We start from the raw sequence: 26,961 nt of genomic DNA, 5'->3' as shown, positions 1-26,961 counted from the left end.
GACTTAAATGGATAGTTTCTTGAGTATGAAGGGTTACAGGAAAAAAGCAGGGGAATGAGGTTGAGAAACTTATGGCGGAGCAGACTCGATGGGTTGATTGGCCTAATTTGTGTATCTATGTCTTATGGTCTTAGAGTCAAGACTATCCAAAGGATTGGGATAAAGGAATTCCATTTGTACTTTTTGAAAATAGGGAGGCACTAAATGAATCAACCAAATTTTGTCCACTTGAGTTAGAGTTTGGGCATGTGGTGAGATGATCACTGAAATTAATTAAGGAGAAACTGGTGAGTCAGAGTTCAGAGACCACATATTTGAATTATGTGTCAAATTAAATATAGTGGGTGAGTTGGCTAGACAGCATTTAAAAGTGTCACAGCAAAAAAAAATCAAAAAGTCGCAATTTTGCCAGTGAAGATAAAGTGTGTGTTACTTCCGGTGACAAGTGAACCCTTATCAACGGGCCTTATCAAATCAAAAGGAAAATAAGTAGGGTAAATTATTTAATAAGAACTTTAGACAGAAAGCAGTCTCAGAGTGTCATGTGAATATGCTCAAAAGGTATTTTGATAGGGAAGGAAAGCAAAGGGAGAATGTGTTACTGGTTACAACAGAGTGAAGAACCAAGCTCAGAGGATTCTGAATTGGACATTTATCAAAAATTGATATGAATTATTGATTTATCTGCCAGTGGAAAATCAAAATGACCTGAAAGAGTTATTACAATCACATGTTGGAATAAGCTGGGAAGTACTCATCTGATTATGTATGACGTAGATATAGGAAATGCTATTTCAGTTAAGCAATATCCGTATATACTTGATCCTCTAAAGTTGGCACAGGTGCAAAAAGAGACCGAATGCATGATCAAAGGTAATATAATTGAAATGAGCTGCTGCAAATGGAGCTCACCAATAATAATGGTGCCAAAACCAGATGGTACCTGCAATTATGTGTAAACTACCACAAAGTCAGTGCAGTTACACAATTGCAACATTTAAGAGGCATTTGGATGGGTATATGAATAGGAAGGGTTTGGAGGGAAATGGGTCGGGTGCTGGCAGGTGGGACTAGATTGGGTTGGGATATCTGGTTGGCATGTTACCGTTGCTCCCGATGCAGCCTCCTTTACATTGGGGAGACTGGATTCCTTCTCTCAGAGCGCTTTTGGGAACATCTCTGGGACACCCACACCAATCAACCCCATCGCCCCGTGGCTGAACATTTCAACTCCCCCTCCTACTCTGCCAAGGACATGAGGTCCTCGGCCTCCTACACCACCGCTCCCTCACCACTCGACTCCTGGAGAAAATACGCCTCATCTTCCACCTTGGAACACTTCAACCCCAGGGCATCAATGCGGACTTCACCAGTTTGCTCATTTCCCCTCCCCCCACCTTACCCCAGATCCAACCTGCCAGCTTAGCAACATCCTCATGGCCTGTCCGACCTGCCAATCTTCCTTCCGACCAATAAGCTCCACCCTCCTCTCCAACCTATCACCCTCATCCCCACCTCCATCCACCTATTGTACACTTAACTACCTTCCCCCCAGCCCCACCTCCCTCCCATTTATCTCTTCACACCGGAGGCTCCCTGCCTCATTTCTGATTAAGGGCTTCCACCTGAAACGTCGATTTTCCTGCTTCTCGGATGCTGCCTGACCTGCTGTGCTTTCCCAGCACCACTCTAATCTAGACTCTGATCTCCAGCATCTGCAGTCCTCACTTTCGTCCTGAACTTGCTGTTGCCAAGGGTGTGTTAATGGATGTTGTTATATCGTAACAGTTACTGTTTAGTAGTTAAATAATCTATCATTCTGTTATATTTCCCAATAGAGTTAAGTTATTCTGATTTCATCTTTTTTTGTTGTATTTTAGCTATAGTGTTTGAATAAAGGGTGTTTTCCTTCAAAGATGGTAGTTTAATCAACCAAATTGCATTCAGGATGCAAGGTCTGGTCCTTGTCTTTGAAGAAAGAAAACATTAGCGTATAGGCTATCTTACTCAGATTTTGAGGGGGTTTACTCTGGTCCACAACATTATCTTGGTGTTGTCAACAACTTTAGCAACCATGCTCTGCATCTCTTCATCCCAGGCACTTGTATAAATTGTAAACAGTTGTGGTCCCTGATTCTCATGGAAGACCACTTGCCAACCTTAAAACGAGCTCTCTGCTGCCCGTCAGCCAACCAATTTTCTATCCTACCAATATCTTCTACATCACAAGCTTTTAATTAGCACCATCCCTTTAATGGGACATTATCAAATGCCTGCTCGAGATTAGAACATCCTGGGGTTACTCTTTGTCAGCAACATTTAACTCTTACTTAAAAGAATTCCAATAAATTTGTCAAACATGATTTATTTTTCACCAAACCATGTTGAGTCTTCCTCATAATCTGAAATTTACCTAAAATGCCCCAATATAATCTATTTAATCACAACTTAAACAGTTTCTCTACAATGCATTTTACATTAATTGACCTGTATATTCCTCCCTTCTTCCTCCATCCTTTGTTGAACAAGCAGGTGCATTTGCCACCTTCCATGAATCAAGGGAGCTTTGGAAAATTAAAGCAAATGCATCAATTATGTCACTAGCCACTTCTTTTAAGACGCGAGGATAGTCAAACAGAACTCAGACGTTTGTCAGACCACACTCCAACAAATTGCACATTATCACTTCTCTGGTAATTGGGGTTTTCCTGAGTTCCTCCCTCCCTTCTATTCCCCTGATTCATTGCTACTTCTTACTTGTATCCTTTATGCTGAAGACTGATGCAATATATCTGTTCAGTTCATCTGCCATCTCTTTATTTTCCAGGTTCCATACGGTCAATGCTTGTTGCTAACTTTTCTTTTTTAAATATGTATAAAAATGCTTGTTAACTCTTTATATATTTCTGGCTATCTTTCTTTACAACTCTAATTCTTCCTTCCGAATTATTTGTTAGTCATTCTTTATTGTTTGTTACATTCTGCTGAATTTTGTACCTTCTGTCATTCCACAGAAATTTATTGTTTTTAACTTTTCTAGTCAACCATAAATGTTAGGACCGTCCCTTGGAATTCTGATTTATCTTTAGAATATATATCTTCTATATATTGTGAAAATCCCACTGAATAGCTTCCTCTGCATCTCCATTAAACTACCCTTCAGTCCAATTTGCCAATTTAATTTAGACAGCTCTGTTTTCTTGACCTCCTAATTGCCCCCATTTAAGTTTACTAAAATAGCTTGCACTCACTTCTCCTACTCCAAGCTGCATGTAAAATGCTAGCTCGGAGCAGCTTCACCATGAGATTGGGCATTAATCCTTTCTTGTTGCACAATACCAGGTCTGGTACACCTTGCTCTTTTGTTGGCTTCCGAACTTGCTGTTCTAAGAAACTATCCTGAAATCATTCCATGAATTCCTCAACCAGGCTACCTTTGCCCATCAGGTTTATCACAAGTTTGGAAATATCACAACAGAAGACAGCAAAGTGGACACTGCACTTACCTGATTGGGCAACCTCAGAAACAGGTTTCCCTTGGATATGAGCCATATGTCCAAGGATAGAGAAGATGACAAATCCAGCAAACACACTCGTACCACAATTAACAACACAGACAACAATGGCGTCTTGGTAACAGTTGTTGTGGAATTTGTTGTAGGATGACAGTGCTATTAAAGTTCCAGAACCCACTGAGAAAGAAAAGAAAATTTGTATCGCAGCATCTTTCCAGACCTATAAAATAACAGGAAAAAGTCATCAGCATCAGGAAATCACAATGAAGTTTATTGCACATATAAAATTGCATTAACCACAAGAAACTGCAATGTGTTTGGCCCTCAACATAATGGCGGATGAAATGAATTAATTTTCCACTGATAATTGGTATCTCTGTTAAATAGTATATTGTATCCCTGTCTTCTACTCACTGCCAAATTTGTTCCAGGAGCTTTGATAGTTTTCCCATTTAAACCAAGATTTCGATTGAATGGCTTGATTCTTTCCTTGTTGCACTGACACCCAGTGATCTCTATTTTTATTCAAAACAGCATCCAAGGAGTCATTTTAATGACCAAAATAGAGGCCTTTAACTAAAGGGAAGAAAGTCTATCTAAATTAAAATTTAGGTCTGAACATTGGAAAAGCTGAATTGTGACAAGATTTTAACCAATTAAATAATATTGTGGTTAAAGACATGATTCAGACATGTTTTCATTAGTCTGACATTTAACTGAAAATTTTATCATACAGTCAGAGATGTACAGCATGGAAACAGACCCTTTGGTCCAACCTGTCTATGCCGACCAGATAGCCCAACCCAATCTAGTCTCATCTGCCAGCACCCGGCCCATATCCCTCCAAACCCTTCCTATTCATATACCCATCCAAAGGCCTCTTAAATGTTGCAATTGTACCAGCCTCCACCACTTCTGGTAGCTCATTCCATACACGTACCACCCTCTGTGTGAAACAGTTGCCCCTTAGGTCTCTTTTATATCTTTCCCCTCCCACCCTAAACCTATGCCCTCTAGTTCTGGACTCTCCGACCCCAGGGAAAAGACTTTGTCTATTTACCCTATCCATGCCCCTCATAATATTGTAAACCTCCATATGGTCACCCCTCGGCCTCCGACGCTGCAAGGAAAACAGCCCCAGCCTGTTCAGCCTCTCCCTGTAGCTCAAATCCTCCAACCCTGGCAACATCCTTGCAAATCTTTTCTGAAACCTTTCAAGTTTTACAACATCTTTCCGATATGAAAGAGATCAGAATTGCATGCAATATTCCAACAGTGGCCTAACTAATGTCCTGTACAGCCGCAACATGACCTCCCAACTCCTGTACTCAATACTCTGACCAATAAAAGAAAGCATACCAAATGCCTTCTTCACTATCCTATCTACCTGCGACTCCACTTTCAAGGAGTTATGAACCTGCACTCCAAGGTCTCTTTGTTCAGCAACACTCCCTCGGACCTTACCATTAAGTGTATAAGTCCTGCTAAGGTTTGCTTTCCCAAAATGCAGCACCTCGCATTTATCTGAATTAAACTCCATCTGCCACTTCTCAGCCCATTGCCCCATCTGGTCAAAATCCTGCTGTAATCTGAGGTAACCCTCTTCGCTGTCCATTACACCTCCAAGTTTGGTGTCAACTGCAAACTTACTAACTGTACCTCTTATGCTCGCATCCAATTCATATATATAAATGATGAAAAGTAGAGGACCCAGCACTGATCCTTGTGGCATTCCACTGGTCACAGGCCTCCAGTCTGAAAACATCCCTCCACCATCACCGTCTGTCTTCTACCTTTGAGCCAGTTCTGGATCCAAATGGCTAGTTCTCCCTGTATTCCATGAGATCAAACCTTGCTAATCTCTCCCATGGGGAACCTTGTCAAACGCTTTACTGAAGTCCATATAGATCATGTCTACTACTCTGCCCTCATCAATCCTCTTTGTTAGTTCTTCAAAAAACTCAATCACGTTTGTGAGACATGATTTCCCAAGCATAAAACCATGTTGACTATCCCAAATCAGTCCTTGCCTTTCCAAATACATTCTGGATTAGAGTAGTGCTGGAAAAGCACAGCAGTTCAGGCAGCATCCAAGGAGCAGTAAAATCGACGTTTCGGGCAATACCTGTATTCCTAATGAAGGGCTTTTGCCCGAAATGTCAATTTTACTGCTCCTCGGATGCTGCCTGAACTGCTGTGCTTTTCCAGCACCACTCTAATCCAGAATCTGGTTTCCAGCATCTGCAGTCATTGTTTTTACCTTTCCAAATACATGTACCTCCTGTCCCTCAGGATTCCCTCCAACAACTTGCCCACCACTAAAGTCAGGCTCACTGGTCTATAGTTCCTGGCTTGTCCTTACCACCTTTCTTCAATAGTGGCACGACGTTAGCCAACCTCCAGTCTTCCGGCACCTCACCTGTGACTATCGATGATACAAGTATCTCAGCAAGAGTCCCAGCATTCACTTCTCTAGCTTCCCACAGAGTTCTCGGGTACACCTGATCAGGTCCTGGGGATTTATCCACCTTTACCCATTTCAAGATATCCAGCACTTCCTCCTCTGTAATCTGGACATTTTGCAAGATGTCACCAGTCTATATCTTCCATATCCTTTTCCACAGTAAATACTGATGCAAAATACTCATTTAGTATCTCCCCCATTTTCTGCAGCTCCATACAAAGGCCGCCTTGCTGATCTTTAAGGTGCCCTATCCTCTCCCTTTTGTCCTTAATAGATTTGTAAAAACCCTTTGGATTCTCCTTAAATCTATTTGCCAAAGCTATCTCATGTCCCCTTTTTGCCCTCCTGATTTCCCCCTTAAGTATACTCCTACTGCCTTTGTACTCTTCTAAGGATTCACTCGATCTATCCTGTCTATACCTTACATATGCTTCCATCTTTTTCTTAACCAAACCCTCAATTTCTTTAGTCATCCAGCATTCTCTATACCTATCAGCCTTCCCTTTCACCCTGACAGGAATATACTTTCTGTGGATTCTTGTTATCTCATTTCTGAAGGCTTCAATTGATTGATTTTTTTTAATATCTTACTTCATGCTATTCGTAAGAACATAGGAACAGAAGAACTAGGAGCAGGTGTAGGCCATCCGGCCCTTCGAGCCTGCTCCACCACTCAATAAGATCATGGCTAATCTTTTTGTGGACTCAACTCCACTTACACGTATCTTGACCATATCCCTTAATTCCTTTATTTTTCAAAAAAGTATCGACCTTAGCTTTAAAAGCGATTCCTGAAGTAGCGTCATCTACTTCCCTGGGCAAGGAATTCCGTAGATTAACAACCCTCTGGGTGAAGAAATTCCTTCTCAGTTCAGTTCTAAACCTGCTTCCTCTAATCTTAAGGCCATGCCTTCTTGTCCTCATCTCACCTACCAGTAGAAACATCCTATCTACTTCTATTTAATCGATTCCCTTCATAATTTTATGTTTCTATAAGATCTCCCCTCATTCTTCTGAATTCCAATTAATATAATCCCAATCTATTCAGCCTCTCCTCAAAAGCCAACCTCCTTAACTCCGGAAACAACCTAGTGAACGTCCTCTGCACCCCCTCCAGTGCCAGTACATTCTTTCTTAAGTAAGGAGACCAAATCTGAACACAGTACTCCAAGTTTCACAGCAGATTTCAACTCTTTTGGATATAATTTCAGACATCTCAATTCCCTCCATGGTGGAATTTAAATTTTAAAAAATCTTAGATTAAGTATAAGATCTATAGCCACAGTTTGACTCTCACTGTCCTCTAGGTAATTAAGAATGGACAATAAGTACTGGCCTGGCCAGTGATGGACACATCCCTTGAATGAATATGCAAACAAAAATCTTACTTCAATCTGGACTGCCTATAAAGCAGCACTGCAGAATGGGAGCTTGTACATCTCCAATTGGGACCACGATGAGGAACAGGAGGGATACCAATAGCAACAGCACAAGGACAAACAGCAGCAACCCTCTCCACAGGCACATGCCTCTCCATCACACAGACATGGTGGAGACAGAGACCTAGTTCCAAGGGGGGTATACACCTGGCACAAGGTATGTAAGTGGAGGATTAGTTTCCTCGATATGACAGATAAATAGTGCCTTGCAACAGTCAGACCTCTGTGCCATGTCTTTGCTGATATCTGCAGTCTCCTGGAAGAAAACCCCTTTCTGAGGGAGTCAAGGTGGGTATGTATTATCAGTGTTGTCCAAGGTTAGCACAGCCCTGAACAGCTTCACCTCCAGACTCCTGCAGGATTTCAGTCAGCTGACCAAAAGTACATCTCTCAATGTGTGCTATACTATAATTGTCTATAGTATCACATTGATATTGATGAGGCAACTGAAATTCTATGGATTACTCTCGTGTACGTACATGACCCTCTGCCAGTTTGGAGAAGTCTGATTGGATTCCAATGTAGAATTCAATTCCTGCAGAGGCTCCCTCCAGGGTAAGCCCTCGGATCAGGAGTATGGTCAGAATCACATAAGGTAATGTTGCAGTGAAATAAACCACCTGAGCACGGAGAATAAATTGTTAGATATTCCCATATTCCCCATTTAAAGCATTCAATGTAACTGAACATTAAGGCAATAGGATTTTAATCAATGCAGAGAATGAAACAGAATAGAATTAGAGGATAATAATCAGCTGGAGTACATATGTGAAACTGAGATACGTACTGTAACTGAATTTAAATCATACAACCTTACATGTATATAATAACTTAGAATAATGTATGTCAAAGGGTAAGATTTTAATTCAAAGGTAGGGAGTTTGCTGTCACAAGAGATAGATTTGGGAGAGATTGTAATCCATTCTGACCAATAAACAAGCTATTGTACTTACTATGTCACAGGCTGTTCCCACCAACCTAACCACCAACAGTAATGCAAGGAGATAACAGCTTGTCGGCAAACACGAGAAGCTGAACACATACCTTCACAGGTGTGATGTTCTATATTGCTATCCAGTAAGTTTACATCACAGCATGTTTGGTTTCATATTTGAAGTGGGTAGTAACTACAAAGAATTTGTAATTTTGGGCTAAAGGTCAGGGTTCAACACATGCATGAGGGAAACCAAATTCCCCCAGAGTCCCTGGAGCAGTGACTGAAACCCTTAGAATGAGAGACATATTGCAAGGGTTTGGGGAGAATTACTGCTGTTCTTTCCCTCAGGACAAAGATCTTCAGATCCCCCTCAGGCCTGAAGTGCCAATTAATTTTTATGAATCTCCTACTCCCCAAAGAGACACTGTTAACATCACTTGGGAGATAAACCAGTCACTTCACAAATAATTTATAAGCTCTACTTTTATCGTTACAGAAATCTGCATTTTGACAGTTGTTTTAATTCTACTCGGCACTAAATTGTTTACCTTTCCTGAAGATTTGATTCCTTTTGATAACGCTGCTCCAACTATTAGCCAGGCCAGAAGCAGACAGAGGGCTAAATACCAGACTATCTCCCCGGTCTCATCCACTGAACTTGTACGGCGTAAAACCACTTTACTGAACAAAATAAGAATAGAAAACAATTTAAGGTCAAATTTCTTTGCACAGAGAACCTTCATAATGTTAACAGGTTTTGTCTCGGTATTTTCCAATTATCCTTTTAAAAGATATTATAACATATCTTTGGAGCAGATGGGAAATGAACTCAGACCTGCTGGCTCAGGTGAAGGGACATTACCACCATTTCACAAGGGATCTTCAAGATTTTGTTTACACTGTGAGCATTGATGAAATTCCTCAGATTGTAAATTGATTTAAAAACATTCATAAGAAATGATTCATTGACTGCTTTACCATGCACAAGAACAAAGGGAGGTTATTTAACCCCTTCATTGAATTCCTGACTACAGATAGGAATACAAGAACAGAGGAAGGCTATTTAACCCCTTGAGCTGAAAATGTGTTGCTGGAAAAGCGCAGCAGGTCAGGCAGCATCCAAGGAGCAGGAGAATCGACGTTTCGGGCATGAGCCCTTCTTCAGGAATCATGGATGCTCCTTGGATGCTGCCTGACCTGCTGCGCTTTTCCAGCAACACATTTTCAGCTCTGATTTCCAGCATCTGCAGTCCTCACTTTCTCCTAGAAGTATTTAACCCCTTGAGCGTGTCCTACCATTAAATGAGTTTGTGACTGATCTGGGACCTGACCTTCACCACCTCAGCTTCGTCCTCATTCCTTAATGAAAGAGATACAAGCCAGAGATGAACAAGGAAATCTAGCAACTCATGGGGACACAAGCTGAAGGCAAAATGTACCAACCCCAGCAACACAGGGAATCTATACACCTACACACTGTTCTTTTTAATCGTCGGAGAAAAATAGCAACTGACATACCTACAGTGCATGGGAAGATTACATCCTCATGACTGATAACTTCCCTCAACTTCTTGTTTGACGAATTGGTAATATGGTGAGTGCAACCATCACTGAAATAATTCCTACCATTGTCAGTTTACTTGGCATATCAAATATTTGGCATATCAATTATTTGGATAGTATCTGAAAGTGGATCACAGATCTTTGCCAAACCAATCTAAGACATGTGTGCCAAAGGAGGAGTGACTCATATCCCCCAATCAGCCTACTATCCGTGCTGAAACCATCTTGCATCACATATGGTACAAACCATCAAATCTATGCTCATCAGGTGTTGAGCACCAAAACAAGATGTTCACATTGCACTGACACATTATTGTGCAACATGATGGAGAAGGACATCCATCCACTGCATAACTTAAGTCTGAAAGGTAAATGTGAACAAACTTGCTTAACAACCAACTATCCAGTTATTTAGAGACTCAAGATGTTCTTCAATATCAAAGGAGAATGAAAGAGATGCATGACCATCAAGCAGATTGAGGACTACCACAACTACAAGCCCAAACAGAGAGTGAGAGTCAGAAATCTAGTCATGGATACCTGGTTACCAGCAAAAGAAGGATGATGATTGTCCAATGATATTGAGTGACAGTAACTTGCTACAAGAAAATCAAATTGTCAGCAGAGACCAACTATACCTCTGCTGATGGGTATACAATCACTAGTCATGATGCCAGCAATATATCATGGCATGCGACATAATGGTATAAAGTTCTCAGTCTCCGTCTTACTGAGCTCTGTCCTCTTGCAGCAGATGTTGAGTAACACACTGCAATACATTTGAATTATTGAGCTTGAGTCTGAAACCACAATTGCTGCGCCTGTAGTGTACAGCTATGAGGAGCTATAATAAAAGTCTATTGAATTCTTTAGTACTACATAGCCAAGTCTCACCCTTACGCTCTAGGAGTGAATAGAAGTGTCATAGTGTGATAGTTGCAGATCACCAGCATGTCACGCCATATCAAGTTAAGGCCCAAAAGAGAGAATATCCAAGGAACTAATGATAAAAAGTAACTTAAGCTAATTAATCTCAGCAGTGAAAAAGTTTTGGAAGAAACTAAGTGATGAAAAGCCAATAGATCCCCAGGACCTATGGGAGTACATCCTCATCTGAAAAGAGGTATCTACAGAGATAATGGACAAATGAGTGAATACTTTTCAGAATCCCCTGCGGTTTAGAATGGTATCAGCGAACTACAAATTAGCAAATGTATCATTATGTTCCAAGAAAAACAGGAAAGAGAAAATAGGAACTGACTGACCAGGCAGATGACATCAATTAATGGAAAAATGTTTTAATGCATCATCAAACTTAACAGCCCATTATAAACATATTATATGATCAGAAAAAGTCAGCAATGATTTTACTAACTGAAAATCATATTCAAGCAATTTATTAGACTTTTTCTTCGTGGCAAATAATGAAGAACCACTTTGTATGGTTCCCTTGGATTTTCAAAGGTACTCAGAAAAAATTAGTGTACAAGTACAGATAATCTTATTTTAATTTGAGGCATTTGGATGGGTATATGAATAGGAAGGGTTTGGAGGGATATGGGCCGGGTGCTGGCAGGTGGGACTAGATTGGGTTGGGATATCTGGTCAGCATGGACGAGTTGGACCGAAGGGTCTGTTTCCATGCTGTACATCTCTATGACTATGACTATGACTAAGTAAAATATTCATGGAGTTATCAGAACATCAGCATGGATGGAGACTAGACAGCATGATTTTAAAAGGCAGATCATACTTGACTAACTTAATTGATAATTAAAATAATGCATAATGTCAATGAAGGAAATCCAATGTATGTTGTCTATAATCAATTTTAAAAATACATTTGACACATTAAAAAAAATTGGTTAACAAAAGTGATGCTCATGGAATTGGAGGACCAGTGTCCAACTATGTTTAAAAATGGCTTAAATGTAGAATACAGTGAATTGTCATAGTGAAGGATAATATACAGTGATGTTTCCCAAGGGTCTGTACTGGATCCATGATTTGATTTGCTTTTACTGTAAATAGCCTGACTTCAGGGTGCAGAGTGGTACTTCAAAATTTTGTGAAAGAAACCAGACTTCAAGAATTGGTGAGCAGTGATAATGGTAGAAATTGCCTCCAACTTTACACAGAACAGTTCCAAATGCACAGATTTCAGGTGCGATTTCATACTGAATGGCCCAAACAGACTGAGAAAATTCAATTGTGGAAATGACCAATAAGAGAAAAGAAACCCTGTATAGGGAAATTACAGAATCTGGAAGGGGCCGCTCTCCAATCATGTTCCGTTTCTCCTGCTTTGCTAACGATAGGCTGCTAGTGCAGAAATGTGCAGGAGAAACAGTCTGTCATTGCAGGAGCAGAAAAAAGTTAATGGTGGTGATGGTGGTGGTGGTGGTGGTGGTGGTGGTGGTGGGGTGGGGGGTGGGGGGGAATGCAGTAAGGACGGATTTGAGTAATAGAGTTAGAGAGATGTACCGCACGGAAACAGACCCTTCGGTCCAAATTGTCCATGCCGACTAGATATCCCACTGCAATCTACTCCCACCTGCCAGCACCTGGCCCATATCCTTCCAAACCCTTTCTATTCATACCCCCATCCAGATTTCTTTTAAATGTCGCAATTGTACTAGCCTCCTCTGGAAGCTAGTGGTGAAGAAGGCACTTGGGTATGCTTTCCTGTATTGGTCAGAGTATTGAGTACAGGAGCTTGGAGGTCATGTTGCGGCTGTACAGGAGTCTAGCCACCACTTCCTCTGGCAGCTCATTCCACATATGTACCTCTGCATTCCTCTGCATGAAAAGGTTGCTGCTTAAGTCTCTTTTTAATATATTTCCCCTCCCACCCTAAACCTATGCCCTCCAGTTCTGGACTCCCCCAACCCAGGGAAAAGACCTTGTCTATTTCCCTATCCATGCCCCTCATGATTTTATGAACCTCTATAAGGTCACCCCTCAGTCTCCGATGCTCCAGGGAAAACAGCCCCAGCCTGTTCAGTGTTTCCCTGTAGCTCAGATCCTCCAACCCTGGCAACATCCTTGTAAGTCTTTTCAGGTTTCACATCATCCCTCTGATAGGATGGAGACCAGAACTGCATGCAATATTCCAAAAGTAGCCGAACCAATGTCCTGTACAGCCGCAACATGACCTCCTAACTCCTGTACTCTATATTCTGACCAATAAGGGAAAGCATACCAAATGTCTTCTTCACTATCCTATCTACCTGCGACTCCACTTTCAAGGACCTATGAATCTGCACTCCAAGATCTCTTTGTTCAGCAACACTCCCTTAGACCTTACCATTCAGTGTATAAGTCCTGCTTAGATTTGCTGTCCCAAAATGCAGCACCTCGTATTTATCTAAATTAAACTCCATCTGCCACTTCTCAGCCCATTGGCCCATCTGATCAAGATCCAGTTGTAACCTGAGATAAGCTTCTTCGCTGTCCATTACACCTCCAATTTTGGGGTCATCTGCAAACTTACTAACTATACCTACTATGTTCACATCCAAATCATTTATACAAATGACGAAAAGTAGTGGACCCAGCACCGATCCTTGTGGCACTCCACTGGTCACAGGCCTCCAGTCTGAAAACATCCCTCCACCATCACCGTCTGTCTTCTACCTTTGAGCCAGTTCTGGATCCAAATGGCTAGTTCTCCCTGTATTCCATGAGATCTAACCTTGCTAACCAGTCTTACATGGGGAACCTTGTTGAATGCCTTACTGAAGTCCATATAGATCACGTCTAACACTCTGTCCTTGTCAATCCTCTTTGTTACTTCTTCAAAACACTCGATCAAGTTTGTGAGATATGATTTCCCATGCACAAAGCCATGTTGACTATCCTAATCAGTCCTTGCCTTTCCAAATATATGTACATCCTATCCCTCAGGATTCTCTACAACAACTTGCCCACCACTGACGTCAGGCTCACTGGTCTACAGTTTCCTGGCTTGTCCTTACCACCTTTCTTAACCAGTGGCACCACATTAGCCAATTTCCAGTCTTCCGGTACCTCACCTGTGACTATCGATGATACAAATATCTCAGCAAGGGGCCCAGCAATCACTTCATTAACTTCACACAGAGTTCTAGGGTACACCTGATCAGGTCCTGGGGATTTATCCACTTTTATGCGTTTCAAGACATCCAACACCCCCTCCTTTGTAAGATGGACATTTTTCAAGATGTCACCATCTATTTCCCTACATTCTATATCTTCCATGTCCTTTTCCACAGTAAACATTGATGCAAAATACTCGTTCAGTATCTCCCCCATCTCTTGCTGATCTTTGAGGGGCCCTATTCTCTCCCTCGTTACCCTTTTGTCCTTAATGTATTTGTAAAAATCCTTTGGATTCTCCTTAACTCTATTTGCCGAAGCTATCTCATGTCCCCTTTTTGCCCTCCTGATTTCCCTCTGAAGTATAGTCCTACTGCTTTTATACTGTCCTGAGGATTCACCCGATCTATCCTGTCTATACCTTATATATGCTTCCTTCTTTTTCTTCATAAAACCCTCAATTTCTTCAGTCACTCACCATTCCCTACACCTACCAGCCTTTCCTTTCACTCTAACCGGAATAAAACTTTTCTGGACTCTCGTTATCTCATTTCTGAAGGCTTCCCATTTTCCAGCCGTCCCTTTACCTATGAACATCTGCCCCCAGCCAGCGTTTGAAAGTTTTTGCCTAATATCGTCAATTTTCGCCTTCCTCCAATTTAGAACTTCAACTTTTAGATCTGGTCGATCCTTTTCCATCACTATTTTAAAACAAATAGAATTATGGCCACTGGCCCCAAAGTGCTCCCCCACTAACGCCTCAGTCACCTATCCTGCCTTATTTCCCAAAAGTAGATCAGGTTTTGCACCTTCTCTAGCAGGTACATCCACACTGAATCAGAAAATGTTCTTGTACACACTTAAGAAATTTCTCTCCATCTAAACCCTTAACACTATGGCAGTCCCAGTCTATGTTTGGAAAGTTAAAATCCCCTACTTTAACTACTCTATTATTCTGCAGATAACTGAAATCTCTTTATAAATTTGTTTCTCAATTTCCTGCTGACTATTAAGGGGTCTATAATACAACCCCAATCAGGTGATCACCCCTTTCATATTTCTCAGTTCCACCCAACTTCCCTGGATCTATTTCCAGGAATATCCTCCCTCAGCACAGCTGTAATACTATCCCTTACCAAAAATGCCACTCCTCCTCCTCTCTTGCTGTCCTTCCTTAGCATGTGTATCCTGGAACATTAAGCTGCCAGTCCAGTCCATCCTTGAGCCATGTTTCTGTCATTGCGATGATGTCCCAGTCTCATGTTCCTAACCATGCCCTGAATTCATCTGCCTTCCCTGTTAGGCCTCTTGCATTGAAATAAATGCAGTTTAATTGATCAGTCCTCAATCAGGACTCCCGCCCACCTTCCGAGGACCCCTTCGCCTACCTCCAACACACTGCATCCACCTGGACACCCCGCGGTGGTCTATTACCTGCCCTCGACCTCTTCATTTCCAACTGCCGCCAGGACATTAACCGCCTCAACCTGTCTACCTCCCTCCCCCACTCCAACCTCTCACCCTCACAACGCGCAGCCCTCCAATCCCACTGCTCCAAGCCCAACCTCACCATCAAGCCAGCGGATAAACAGGGCGCAGTGGTAGTCTGGCGCACTGACCTCTACACTGCTGAAGCCAAACGTCAACTCGAGGACACCTCTTCCTACTGCCCCCTCGACCATGACTCCACCTCCCATCACCAAACCATCATCTCCCAGACCATACAGAACCTCATCACCTCAGGAGATCTCCCACCCACAGCTTCCAACCTCATAGTCCGGGAACCGCGCACTGCCTGGTTCTACCTCCTTCCCAAGATCCAGAAGCCTGATCACCCTGGCCGACCCATTGTCTCAGCATGCTCCTGCCCCACTGAACTCATCTCTACCTACCTCGACACTGTCCTATCCCCCCTAGTCCAGGAACTCCCACATACGTTCGAGACACCACCCACACCCTCTACCTCCTCCAAAACTTCCGTTTCCCTGGCCCCCAACACCTCATCTTCACCATGGATATCCAATCTCTCTACACCTCCATCCGCCATGACCAGGGCCTCCAAGCCCTCCGCTTTTTCCTCTCCAGACATCCCCAACAGTACCCTTCCACCGACACTCTCATTCGTTTGGCCGAACTGATCCTCACCCTTAACAATTTCTCCTTTGAATCCTCCCACTGTCTCTTTGTTGGCTACGTAGAGCAGTTGATCTTCCGTAATTACACTGGCACCACTCCCCACCTCTTCCTCCGCTACATTGATGACTGCATTGGCGCCACCTCGTGCTCCCGCGAGGAGGTTGAGCAATTCATCAACTTCACCAACACATTCCACCCTGACCTTAAATTTACCTGGACCATCTCTGACACCTCCCTCCCCTTCCTGGACCTCTCCATCTCCATTAATGACGACCGACTTGACACTGATATTTTTTACAAACCCACCGACTCCCATTACACCTCTTCCCACCCTACCTCTTGCAAAAATGCCATCCCGTATTCCCAATTCCTCCGCCTCTGCCGGATCTGCTCCTAGGAGGACCAGTTCCACCTCAGAACACACCAAATGGCCTCCTTCTTTAAAGACCGCAATTTCCCTTCCCACGTGGTGAAAGATGCCCTGCAACGCATCTCGTCTACATCCCGCACCTCCGCCCTCAGACCCCACCCCTCCAACCGTAACAAGGACAGAACGCCCCTGGTGCTCACCTTCCACCTTACCAACCTTCGCATAAACCAAATCATCCGCCGACATTTCCGCCATCTCCAAACAGACCCCACCACCAGGGATATATTTCCCTCCCCACCCATTTCCGCCTTCCGCAAAGACCGTTCTCTCCGTGACTACCTGGTCAGGTCCACGCCCCCCCTACAACCCACCCTCTCATCCTGGCACTTTCCCCTGCCACCGCAGGAACTGTAAAACCTGCGCCCACACCTCCTCACTCACCTCTATCCAACACCCTAAAGGAGCCTTCCACATCCATCAAAGTTTTACTTGCACATCCACTAATATCATCTATTGTATCCGTTGCTCCCGATGCAGTCTCCTCTACATTGGGGAGACTGGGCGCCTCCTAGCAGAGCGCTTTAGGGAACATCTCCGGGACACCCGCACAAATCAACCACACCGCCCCGTGGCCCAACATTTCAACTCCCCCTCCCACTCTGCCGAGGACATGGAGGTCCTGGGCCTCCTTCACCGCCGCTCCCTCACCACCAGACACCTGGAGGAAGAACGCCTCATCTTCCGCCTCAGAACACTTCAACCTCAGGGCATCAATGTGGACTTCAACAGCTTCCTCATTTCCCCTTCCCCCCACCTCACCCTAGTTCTAAACTTCCAGCTCAGCACTGTCCCCATGACTTGTCCGGACTTGTCCTACCTGCCTAGCTCCTTTTCCACCTATCCACTCCACCCTCTCCTCCCTGACCTATCACCTTCATCCCCTCCCCCACTCACCCATTGGACTCTATGCTACTTTCTCCCCACCCCCGAGCTTATCTCTCCATGCTCCAGGCTCACTGCCTTTGTTCCTGATGAAGGGCTTTTGCCCGAAACGTCGATTTCGAAGCTCCTTGGATGCTGCCTGAACTGCTGTGCTCTTCCAGCACAACTAATCCAGAATCTGGTTTCCAGCATCTGCAGTCATTGTTTTTACCTCACTGCTTTGTCCCTGCCTGCCCTGACTGTTTGACTTGCTTATTTTCTCAACTATACCAGATGGGAACAAGGCTGCCATGAGGAGATGTTGCTGTGGAGCAAGAGCTGCCAAGGATATAGTGGTTGCTGGTGCTAGAGGCTATTGGGGGAGCACGGTTGCTGGGAGAGAAAGGCTAAAATGTAGAGGCTACAGGGAAAAGAAGGCGTGAAAGGGGACAGGCTGTGAAGGGAAGAGAATAGCTTTAAACTTGTCAATTAAAAATTTACTGTTCGTCAGTAAAACATGAAGCCTCTGAGACAATGAATTCCTTGCAAATGAATGTGGAGTCTTTTGCTTAAGGTTGTGTAAATTCAAGAGCTACCGTACAGGGAAGAAAGCTGTGGATATTATTCTAATGCACACTGTATTATTTGGATAATTTAATCCTGAATAGATGAATGCCATAAGAATAAGTTCCTGTTTTTGTTCACATCTCTCAAAGTATTTCACACACACCATGAATACCTGAGATGCAAGGACTGGGTTATAGATAAACTTGCAATGTTTTTGCATGAACTGAGATCCCAAACAATAATAAGCAGCTGCATTTTAATAGTGCCTTTCATAACTTTAAGACTTTGCAAAATGTTGGTCAATGAAGGAAACATGAAGGAAGTCTAATTAGATATTATGTTGGGGAAAAAAAAAATCCAGTAAGCAAACAATTAATTGTTGTGAGTCTATGGCAAAGGAGCATAATCTGAAAATTACAGCCAGAACCTTCAGGAGTGAAATTAGGCAGAAAGAAGTTTAGAACTCAAAAATGCAACTAAGAATTGATGCTTGATTAAAAATCAGTGCTGGATAAATAGTTAAATTTAAATTTGAGATTGAGTCTAAAATATAGTAAAAAGGATAATAACTGCCTGGTTAAAATCCTCCAACTTCAAGCATATCCAATAAAAATGTGTTTCCTGTGACTTCACCAGTGTGGGCAGTGTAGGGTAATTGTTTTCTGTGTTGTGGTGTTTGTCAGTTATTTTTGAAAAATACTTTAGTTTCTATCTTCTGCCTATTGCCTTATACTGATTTAAATACTGCTGTGCTGACAATACTAATGCTTACTGTGGGTGTGGTGTCTTTATGTTTAATAGGAGGGATGATCATTTTTGAGGAATCTTCAAATTTTGCTTTTGAGTTAGGTCTCAATTCCACATTGTCAACACAAGTACAGAAGATAATGTTACTACCTGACTGCATCACCTCACAGACGTGAGAGTGAGAATGGAAAAGGAGAATTGATTAACACAGACAGGAAGCAGAGAGCAATGTTTTTAAATTGGCAGGTTTGCCAATAACAAACAGAAAGGTCAAAGAAATGTGTCAGTGTAGTTCAATTTCCTGAGGAGTGTGCAGCATTGAGGTATTCATGCCACTCCCTAGTTCATCAGACCACAGGGCCATCACAACATCCGCCCTTCTAGCTACCTCCTCAAATAAAGACTTATATTCTTTCATCTCTTCACTTCAGAGACATTATCCTTTGGTAAAGTCAGGTTGTGGAAGACATGCAAAGAATGATGATGCTGGACACACTGTTTATAGTCGACAGCACTGTACTTGATTAGTCTAGGTATCTTCCTCAGAAGCCCTATTGTGATGGTTTTGTGCCTTTAAGAGAGATGTATTCTCTGTTGTTTCTCTTGCAGAGAGGTGGTGCCACAGAGACCAGGCTGTCTGCTGCAGGCAGACAATTGGTAAATACTTTGGCAATATCCCTCGGTGTTTTTTTCACATGAGACAAATGAAGCATGAGCAGGTGGAGTCAGGGTTCACACAGACTCAGGAAAGTTTTAGTTTTTCCTTTTAGTTCGTGAGATGGTTTCTTCTGCTGCTGAGCTAACAGCCTGCCTTCTCTGCTGTTAGAGTCTTAGGCCAGAGGCTTCCCCTTAGAAATAAAATGAGGTAGACTATTTCTTTCAGTATTTTGTTCTGCTGGACTGGAGAGAGGCAGCGCATGAGAACCTTAACTGTTTTACTAAACTGCCTTGTCAAGTGTGTGTTTATGGGATGCTTCCTATATTGGAACACAGTTGATAATTAGTGCTTAAGTAAAACAATATCTTGTTAAGTATTTCAATACAGTTAAAGTTATGCCAATTCGTTTTGCATTTTAATTGTGGCATAAGAATAAAGTTTGTTTTGATTAAAGCCTAGTGGTCGACCAATCAAATCAAATCGGGGAGACAGAACCTGACACCAGACTGTAAATAAATATTAAAAGGTAGGGTCTGAGCCAGGGGTGGGGAACCTGCGGCCTTCTAGGCCATTGTGTGTGGCCTTTTGAATGAATACAAATTTTGCAAAACAAATGTTTTTATTAATTTTTTTTTCGTCTTTTATTATTTTTATTTTAATCTTAAAATGAATGTATTTAAAATACCAGAGAGTAAAAGAAAATTCAGTGAAATAATCCTCCCAGACTGACTGCCACAATTAAAAAAATTGGTAAGTGAGAAGGGCTATTTCAACACCTGCTACACTCATGATTTAGTTATAATGCGACTCTAGAGTACATAGTAGTTAGATTTTTACAAAATAATGTGAATTTTGAAGAATATATAATTGAAGTTTCTTGGATGTGGCCTTATTGGATTATAACTAACATAATGCAGCCTTCCAACATGAAAAGGTTCCCCTCCTCTGGCCTCGGCTATTTCCTTACTATATCTTTGAGGGGTCTGGTCTCGTCCATAATACTGTGGTCTGCTTTAGAATGACCCCTGTGGAAGCACACAGTGCTGTGCAACAATTCCACATCAGTCCATGGATCCTCATGGGTGTCTATTGCATGAACTAACATTCTGAAAGAGTTAATGTTTGAGCTAGACTGATCCCCACCCAATCTGCTGATGTCCCATAACTCTGGGGTGGGAATCAGTTGGAGTCTGAACTGGTCTCCTGATGGAGACACACATGTCTTTGCTACCTCTGGCGGATAATAAATTAAAATACATTGTGAGTTAGTGTAACCTGTACGCAGTTACTGTTATGTAACAAAGTACACTGGGTAATCTAAGGCAAGTGCTGAGACTTACTCGTGATACATCATACTTGTAATTTGCTGGTGAGATAACTAACCCAGCACCTGGAGGTGGAGAAATTCTTTGTTGCAGCGAGAATGTGGCTCTTTGCCTCTCACCCGATTAAGTTCACCCATCTACCAATCTTTTCACCAGCTCTGAGAACAGAATATCCCGCCCTTTATTTTGTTTGACTGGAGAATCTAGAATATGGAAGTCTAGCCTCAGGATAAAAGGTCACTCCCTGAGCACTAGGCTGAGGAGACATTCATTAGATTGTGTTGAAAGCCAGGCTTGAGGGGCCTCTACCTATTTTTCTGCCCTTGTAACATATTTCAGTTTTGTTTCCGATGTTGAGAGGGAAAAAGCTCAACATAAATTTAAGTAGTTGTTAACATCCTTCCAAAACTATATTCCAGTGTCCAGTGGTATTAAAAAGAGAGACTAAATTTAGTATTTTAAGTATTCTCTCTCATTCTACTTTTTTTTATATATAGGAATAAAGCTTTTTTAAACAGTCAGTCTAATGTGATTCCCTTGTGGGCTGAATTGGTTTGAAGGAGTTCCTGACGGTGCTTCATTGACAGCCTGACATTGCACTGTTAAAACTACCTGGGTTAGTCACTGTCTCTCCCAGTGAATTCAGCTCCTTCATATCATTAAACATCGTGTCACTCCCAATTTCCCTAATTCATTTCCCAGGACTATGGGTTAAACACAATACTGTATTCAATTAATAATACAGAGAAAGGGTGATCAGTCTGGAAACCTGAATATATAAAAAAAAACTATTTGTTTGATAAGGTTTACAATGTTTAAATTCCTGTTAAAGGAAAGCTGTGGTGCGAGAAACCAGGGAAATACAAACTAAAATAGGAGCCCCTGTTAGTATACGAGAGGAGAATAATATAATGTCTCTATCAAAATCAGACAGCTTCTCTCTCATTTACCAACTAGTCATCCCAGGAGGCGTTATTGGTCCAGCTATTCAGGTTATAGGTGTAGCTCTCTGCAACAATGTACTTACTCCCAGTATTGCTCACTCGGACCCTGGTGAGGAATGGAGATTTCTGATCCATTTGGACAAGTTTCATTGTTTGTCTGCAGCCATGTTGTATTAACGATTTCAAAATATCCATAATTCAGACTGAGATTGCAGAGTGGATCTGGAAAATACAGAAAAGTTTTTAAAGGATAACTTACTTACTATTCTTAGGACATACAGATTATTAGGAGGGCAGGCATTAAATGCTAATCTTAGTTGTGGAGGTCATTAGGCCTCTTTAGGTGGCAGTTAGTTAGTGGATAACCACATTTGCTAAGATAAAACAGTTTACCAGAGACCAGTCTGCCAATGAGGTATTGTCAATAATCCAATAGCTTCCCAGTCACTTGCAGAGATGTCAAATTTTTATTTCCAGGTTTTTGTACAAATTCTTATATTTCAATTTCTAGTGATATAATCAGGGTCATTGATTCAGACAGAGTGAAACAGTCTAATCCCTTTGCATGAGCGATGGATCAGAACACAGAGGGTGTGTATGCTTGACTCACACAGCAGCCCAGCTCAGGGGATCACTGTTTGCAATGGTCGATTTCATGGATTTTGAACTGCTTGTCACCAGTAATATTGCATTCTGTTATTAAGCTTGACTTCAATAACTGTTGATTTATCACAGAAGATTTCAGAATTGGCAAGAACACGGACAAGAGTATACTGCAGGACTTCAACATATTCCCAATGAAGGTTCAGTGCTGAAGAACTTACACAGAAAGAGAGATTATTGAATGAACCTCTCAGCACACATGATCTGTGTGCACAAACCTCATCAGCATCACATCATGCCACAAACAGCAACTGCAATTTTGCCAATTTTCATCCATTTCTTCCCTCTATTTGGTAAACCTCGTTTCTTCTTCTACTTTCTGATTCGCAGGGTAGAACATGAACCAAACACAAGTAGTGTAGGACGATGGCAGCAGCAGGACAGAGTAGGAGTTTCAGAAAATACAAAGGCAGTAAAGGAAATGCCAAGACATTGAAACGCAGCAGTGTTTCGGATGAAACTGAAATGTTTGCATTTGGAAAAGATTGGAAAAGAAAAGGGCATTAGTGATTAATGTGGTGTCAGAAAGAAGTAGGAAGAAGTGTTTAAGAAAAGCACCAATTCAAAGGCAATTGGGACAAACTGGATGATTTATGAGTTTCAATTAAAATTAAGCATAATCTAACAAGAAATATTATTGTTGACATCATTAGTTCAGAAACGATTGAACAGGATGTTGCCAGGAATGGAGGGTTGCATTATAGAGAAATGCTGGGTGCACTGGGATATTTTTCACTGGAATGTAGGAGGTTGAGGTGACCTTACTGAGGTTTATAAAATCGTGAGGGACATGGATAGGGTGAATAGCAACAATCTCTTCCCGAGTATGGAGGAGTACAAAACTTAGGGGCTTATTTTTAAAAGACGAGAAGAGAAATTTTGATAAATACTTGAATAGGAAAGAATTGGAGGGATGTGGGCTAGACAGGCAAGTGGGACTAGTTTAGTGAGGGAACATGGTCGGCATGGACTAGTTGACCAAAGAGTCCATTTCCATTCTATATGACTTTGCAACTCTGTAACTTAAAATTGCATCAATACCACAGTAACAACAAACCTTTGGGATAATGACAGTAGAGAGAAAGAACCCAACCTCAGGAAATCAAGAACAAGAATCAGTTTGGGTGGATCTAAGAAAAATCTAGGGGGAGAAAGCACTTGGATATGTTATTACACAACCCCCAACAGTAGCTGCCATGTGGGGCAGAGTGGAATGTCAGGAGACTTGTGCTCCATGTAGTTAGGGTAATCATTGATCATTGGCAAATTTATTCTTCATATAGACTGGGCAAACATAAATAACAGTAACAGTGGACAGGATAAGTACAGAGAATGTTTGCAAATTGATCTTCTAGATCAGTGTGTTCAAGAATCAACTAGGTGGCAATTTGGATCAAGTATTCTGTATGAGAAAGGGCTAATTAAGCACCCTTGTTATAAAGGAGTCTCTGGGGAAGACTGACTGACTATAATATGAAATAGTTTAACATTGAAATGCTTTCACATTCAGTGATGGTCAAATCTCGGGCCTTGTATCTAAACAGCAGTTGTGAAAACTACGATAGACTAGGAAACTCCATTAAAAGTTAAGATGGTAAGCAAGCAGGACCAGAATTTCAAGACAATCTGCAATGAATATAATTTAATGCAAAATCTGCACTGAATGTAAGATCCTTTAAGGCAAAAACACTACACAGAAAATGCAGTCCAACTGTGACAAAAAAGAGATGTAAAGACAACATTCACTGCAAGTTAAAATCTTATAATGTTGCCCTAAAAGGTAGTGAGCTGAGGCTTGGGGTATTGTAGACTTCACTAAAGGAGAAGGAAAGAAAACTGAAAATGAGAGTCATCTAGCAAGAGAGACATACAGTCATAGAGTCAGAGAGATGTACAGCAGCCGACCAGATATCTCAACCCAATTTAGTTCCACCTGCCAGCACTTGGCACATATCCCTCTAAACCCTTCCAGATGCCTTTAAATGTTATAATTGTACTAGCCTCCACCAATTCCTCTGGCAGCTCATTCCATACACTTGCCACCTCTACATCAAACGTTGCCTCTTCGGTCTCTTCTCACCCTAAACCTATGCCCTCTAGTTCTGGACTCCCTCACCCAGGGAGAAAAACCTTGTCTATTTACCCTATCCATGCCCCTCATGATTTTATAACCTCTATAAGGTCACCCCTCAGCTCCAAAACTCCAGGGAAAACAGCTCCTGCTTATTCAACCTCTCCCCATCGCTCAAATCCACCACCCTGGCAACATCCTTGTAAATTCTTTTCTGAACCCTTTCAAGTTTCACAACATCTTTCCGATAGGAAGGAGACCAGACTTGCACACAATATTCCAACAGTGGCCCAAACCAATGTCCTGTACAGCTGCAACATGACCTCCCAACTCCTGTACTCAATACTCTGACCAATAAAGGAAAGCATACCAAACACCTTCATCACTATCCTATCTACCGGCAACTCCACTTTCAAGAAGCTATGAATCTGCACTCCAAGATCACTTTGTTCAGGGATATAGAGAGAGACGGCGAGAGAGACGGCGAAAGAGAGAGGAGACTGCGAGAGAGAGAGAGACAGACAAAGGGGCGAGAGAGAGAGACGGCGAGAGAGAGAGACGGCGAGAGAGAGACGGCGAGAAAGAGAGACGGCGAGAAAGAGAGACGGCGAGAAAGAGAGACGGCGAGAAAGAGAGACGGCGAGAGAGAGAAAGAGGGTGAGAGAGACGGCGGAGAGAACAAAAGAGAGACGGCAAGAGAGAGAGACAGACAGATACACACAGAGGGCAAGAGAGAGAGAGAGGGCAAGAGAGAGAGAGAGAGAGGGCAAGAGAGAGAGAGAGAGAGGGCAAGAGAGAGAGAGAGAGGGCAAGAGAGAGAGAGAGAGAGAGAGAGATGGTGAAAGAGAGAGAGAGAGAGAGATGGTGAAAGAGAGAGAGAGAGAGACAGACACAGAGGGCGAGAGAGGGAGAGAGAGAGAAAGAGGATGTGAGAGAGAGGATGTGGAGAGAGAGAGAGAGAGGATGTGAGAGAGAGAGAGAGGATGTGAGAGAGAGAGAGAGGATGTGAGAGTGAGAGAGAGGATGTGAGAGAGAGAGAGAGGATGTGAGAGAGAGAGGATGTGAGAGAGAGGATGTGAGAGAGAGGATGTGAGAGAGAGATGTGAGAGAGAGGATGTGAGAGAGAGGATGTGAGAGAGAGGATGTGAGAGAGAGGATGTGAGAGAGAGGATGTGAGAGAGAGGATGTGAGAGAGAGGATGTGAGAGAGAGGATGTGAGAGAGAGGATGTGAGAGAGAGGATGTGAGAGAGAGGATGTGAGAGAGAGGATGTGAGAGAGAGGATGTGAGAGAGAGGATGTGAGAGAGAATGTGAGAGAGAGGATGTGAGAGAGAGGATGTGAGAGAGAGGATGTGAGAGAGAGGATGTGAGAGAGAGGATGTGAGAGAAGAGGGGGAGTGAGAGAGAGGATGTGAGGAGAGAGAGGATGAGAGAGAGAGGAGAGGATGAGGGAGGAGGAGAGAGAGGAGGATGTGAGAGAGAGAGAGATGTGAGAGAGAGAGAGATGTGAGAGAGAGAGAGATGTGAAGAGAGAGAGGAGAGAGAGAGAGAGAGAGAGAGAGAGAGAGCGGCGAGAGAGAGAGACGGCGAGAGAGAGAGAGAGGCGCGAGAGAGAGAGAGACGGCGAGAGAGAGAGAGAGAGACGGCGAGAGAGAGAGAGAGCGAGAGAGAGAGAGAGAGAGAGAGAGAGAGAGAGAGACGGCGAGAGAGAGAGACGGCGAGAGAGAGAGAGAGACGGCGAGAGAGAGAGAGACGGCGAGAGAGAGAGAGAGAGACGGCGAGAGAGAGAGAGAGACCGAGAGAGGAGAGAGAGACGGCGAGAGAGAGAGAGAGAGCGGCGAGAGAGAGAGAGAGAGAGAGAGAGACGCGAGAGAGAGAGAGAGACGGCGAGAGAGAGAGAGAGACGGCGAGAGAGAGAGAGACGGCGAGAGAGAGAGAGACGGCGAGAGAGAGAGAGAGAGAGAGAGAGACGGCGAGAGAGAGAGAGAGAGACGGCGAGAGAGACGGCGAGAGAGAGAGAGAGAGAGAGACGGCGAAGAGAGAGAGAGAGAGAGAGAGAGACGATAGAGAGAGAGAGAGAGAGAGGACGCGAGAGAGAGAGAGAGACGGCGAGAGAGAGAGAGAGAGAGAGAGAGAGAAACGGCGAGAGAGAGAGAGAGAGAGAGACGGCGAGAGAGAGAGAGAGAGAGAGAGAGACGGCGAGAGAGAGAGAGAGAGAGAGAGAGGGCGAGAGAGAGAGAGAGAGAGAGAGAGAGAGAGACGGCGAGAGAGAGAGAGAGAGAAGAGAGAGAGAGAGAGAGAGAGAGAGAGAGAGAGAGAGAGAGAGAGAGAGAGACGGCGAGAGAGAGAGAGAGAGACGGCGAGAGAGAGGAGAGAGAGGAGCGAGAGAGAGAGAGAGAGAGAGACGGCGAGAGAGAGAGAGAGAGAGAGACGGCGAGAGAGAGAGAGAGAGAGAGAGACGGCGAGAGAGAGAGACGAGCGAGAGAGAGAGAGAGAGACGGCAGAGAGAGAGAGAGAAGAGACGGCGAGAGAGAGAGAGAGAGAGACGGCGAGAGAGACGGCGA

General features: G+C 43.1%; 1 protein-coding gene across 1 annotated transcript in view; it reads right to left on the bottom strand.

Moving 5' to 3' along the window:
• The window catches only part of LOC122557091 (sodium- and chloride-dependent neutral and basic amino acid transporter B(0+)-like), a 93,174-nt gene that overhangs the window by 25,456 nt on the left and 40,757 nt on the right, over positions 1-26,961 (bottom strand). Inside the window, 4 exon segments of the mRNA XM_087992230.1 lie at positions 3,507-3,735; positions 7,898-8,038; positions 8,904-9,036; positions 21,747-21,885. Coding sequence (XP_087848356.1) covers positions 3,507-3,735; positions 7,898-8,038; positions 8,904-9,036; positions 21,747-21,885 — 642 coding nt within the window.

Source organism: Chiloscyllium plagiosum, unplaced genomic scaffold, assembly GCF_037043375.1.
Source record: "Chiloscyllium plagiosum isolate Xiang-an unplaced genomic scaffold, Cpla_swu_hap1 HiC_scaffold_11, whole genome shotgun sequence".
Taxonomy (NCBI): domain Eukaryota; kingdom Metazoa; phylum Chordata; class Chondrichthyes; order Orectolobiformes; family Hemiscylliidae; genus Chiloscyllium; species Chiloscyllium plagiosum.
This window is presented reverse-complemented; position numbering and strand designations above follow the sequence as displayed.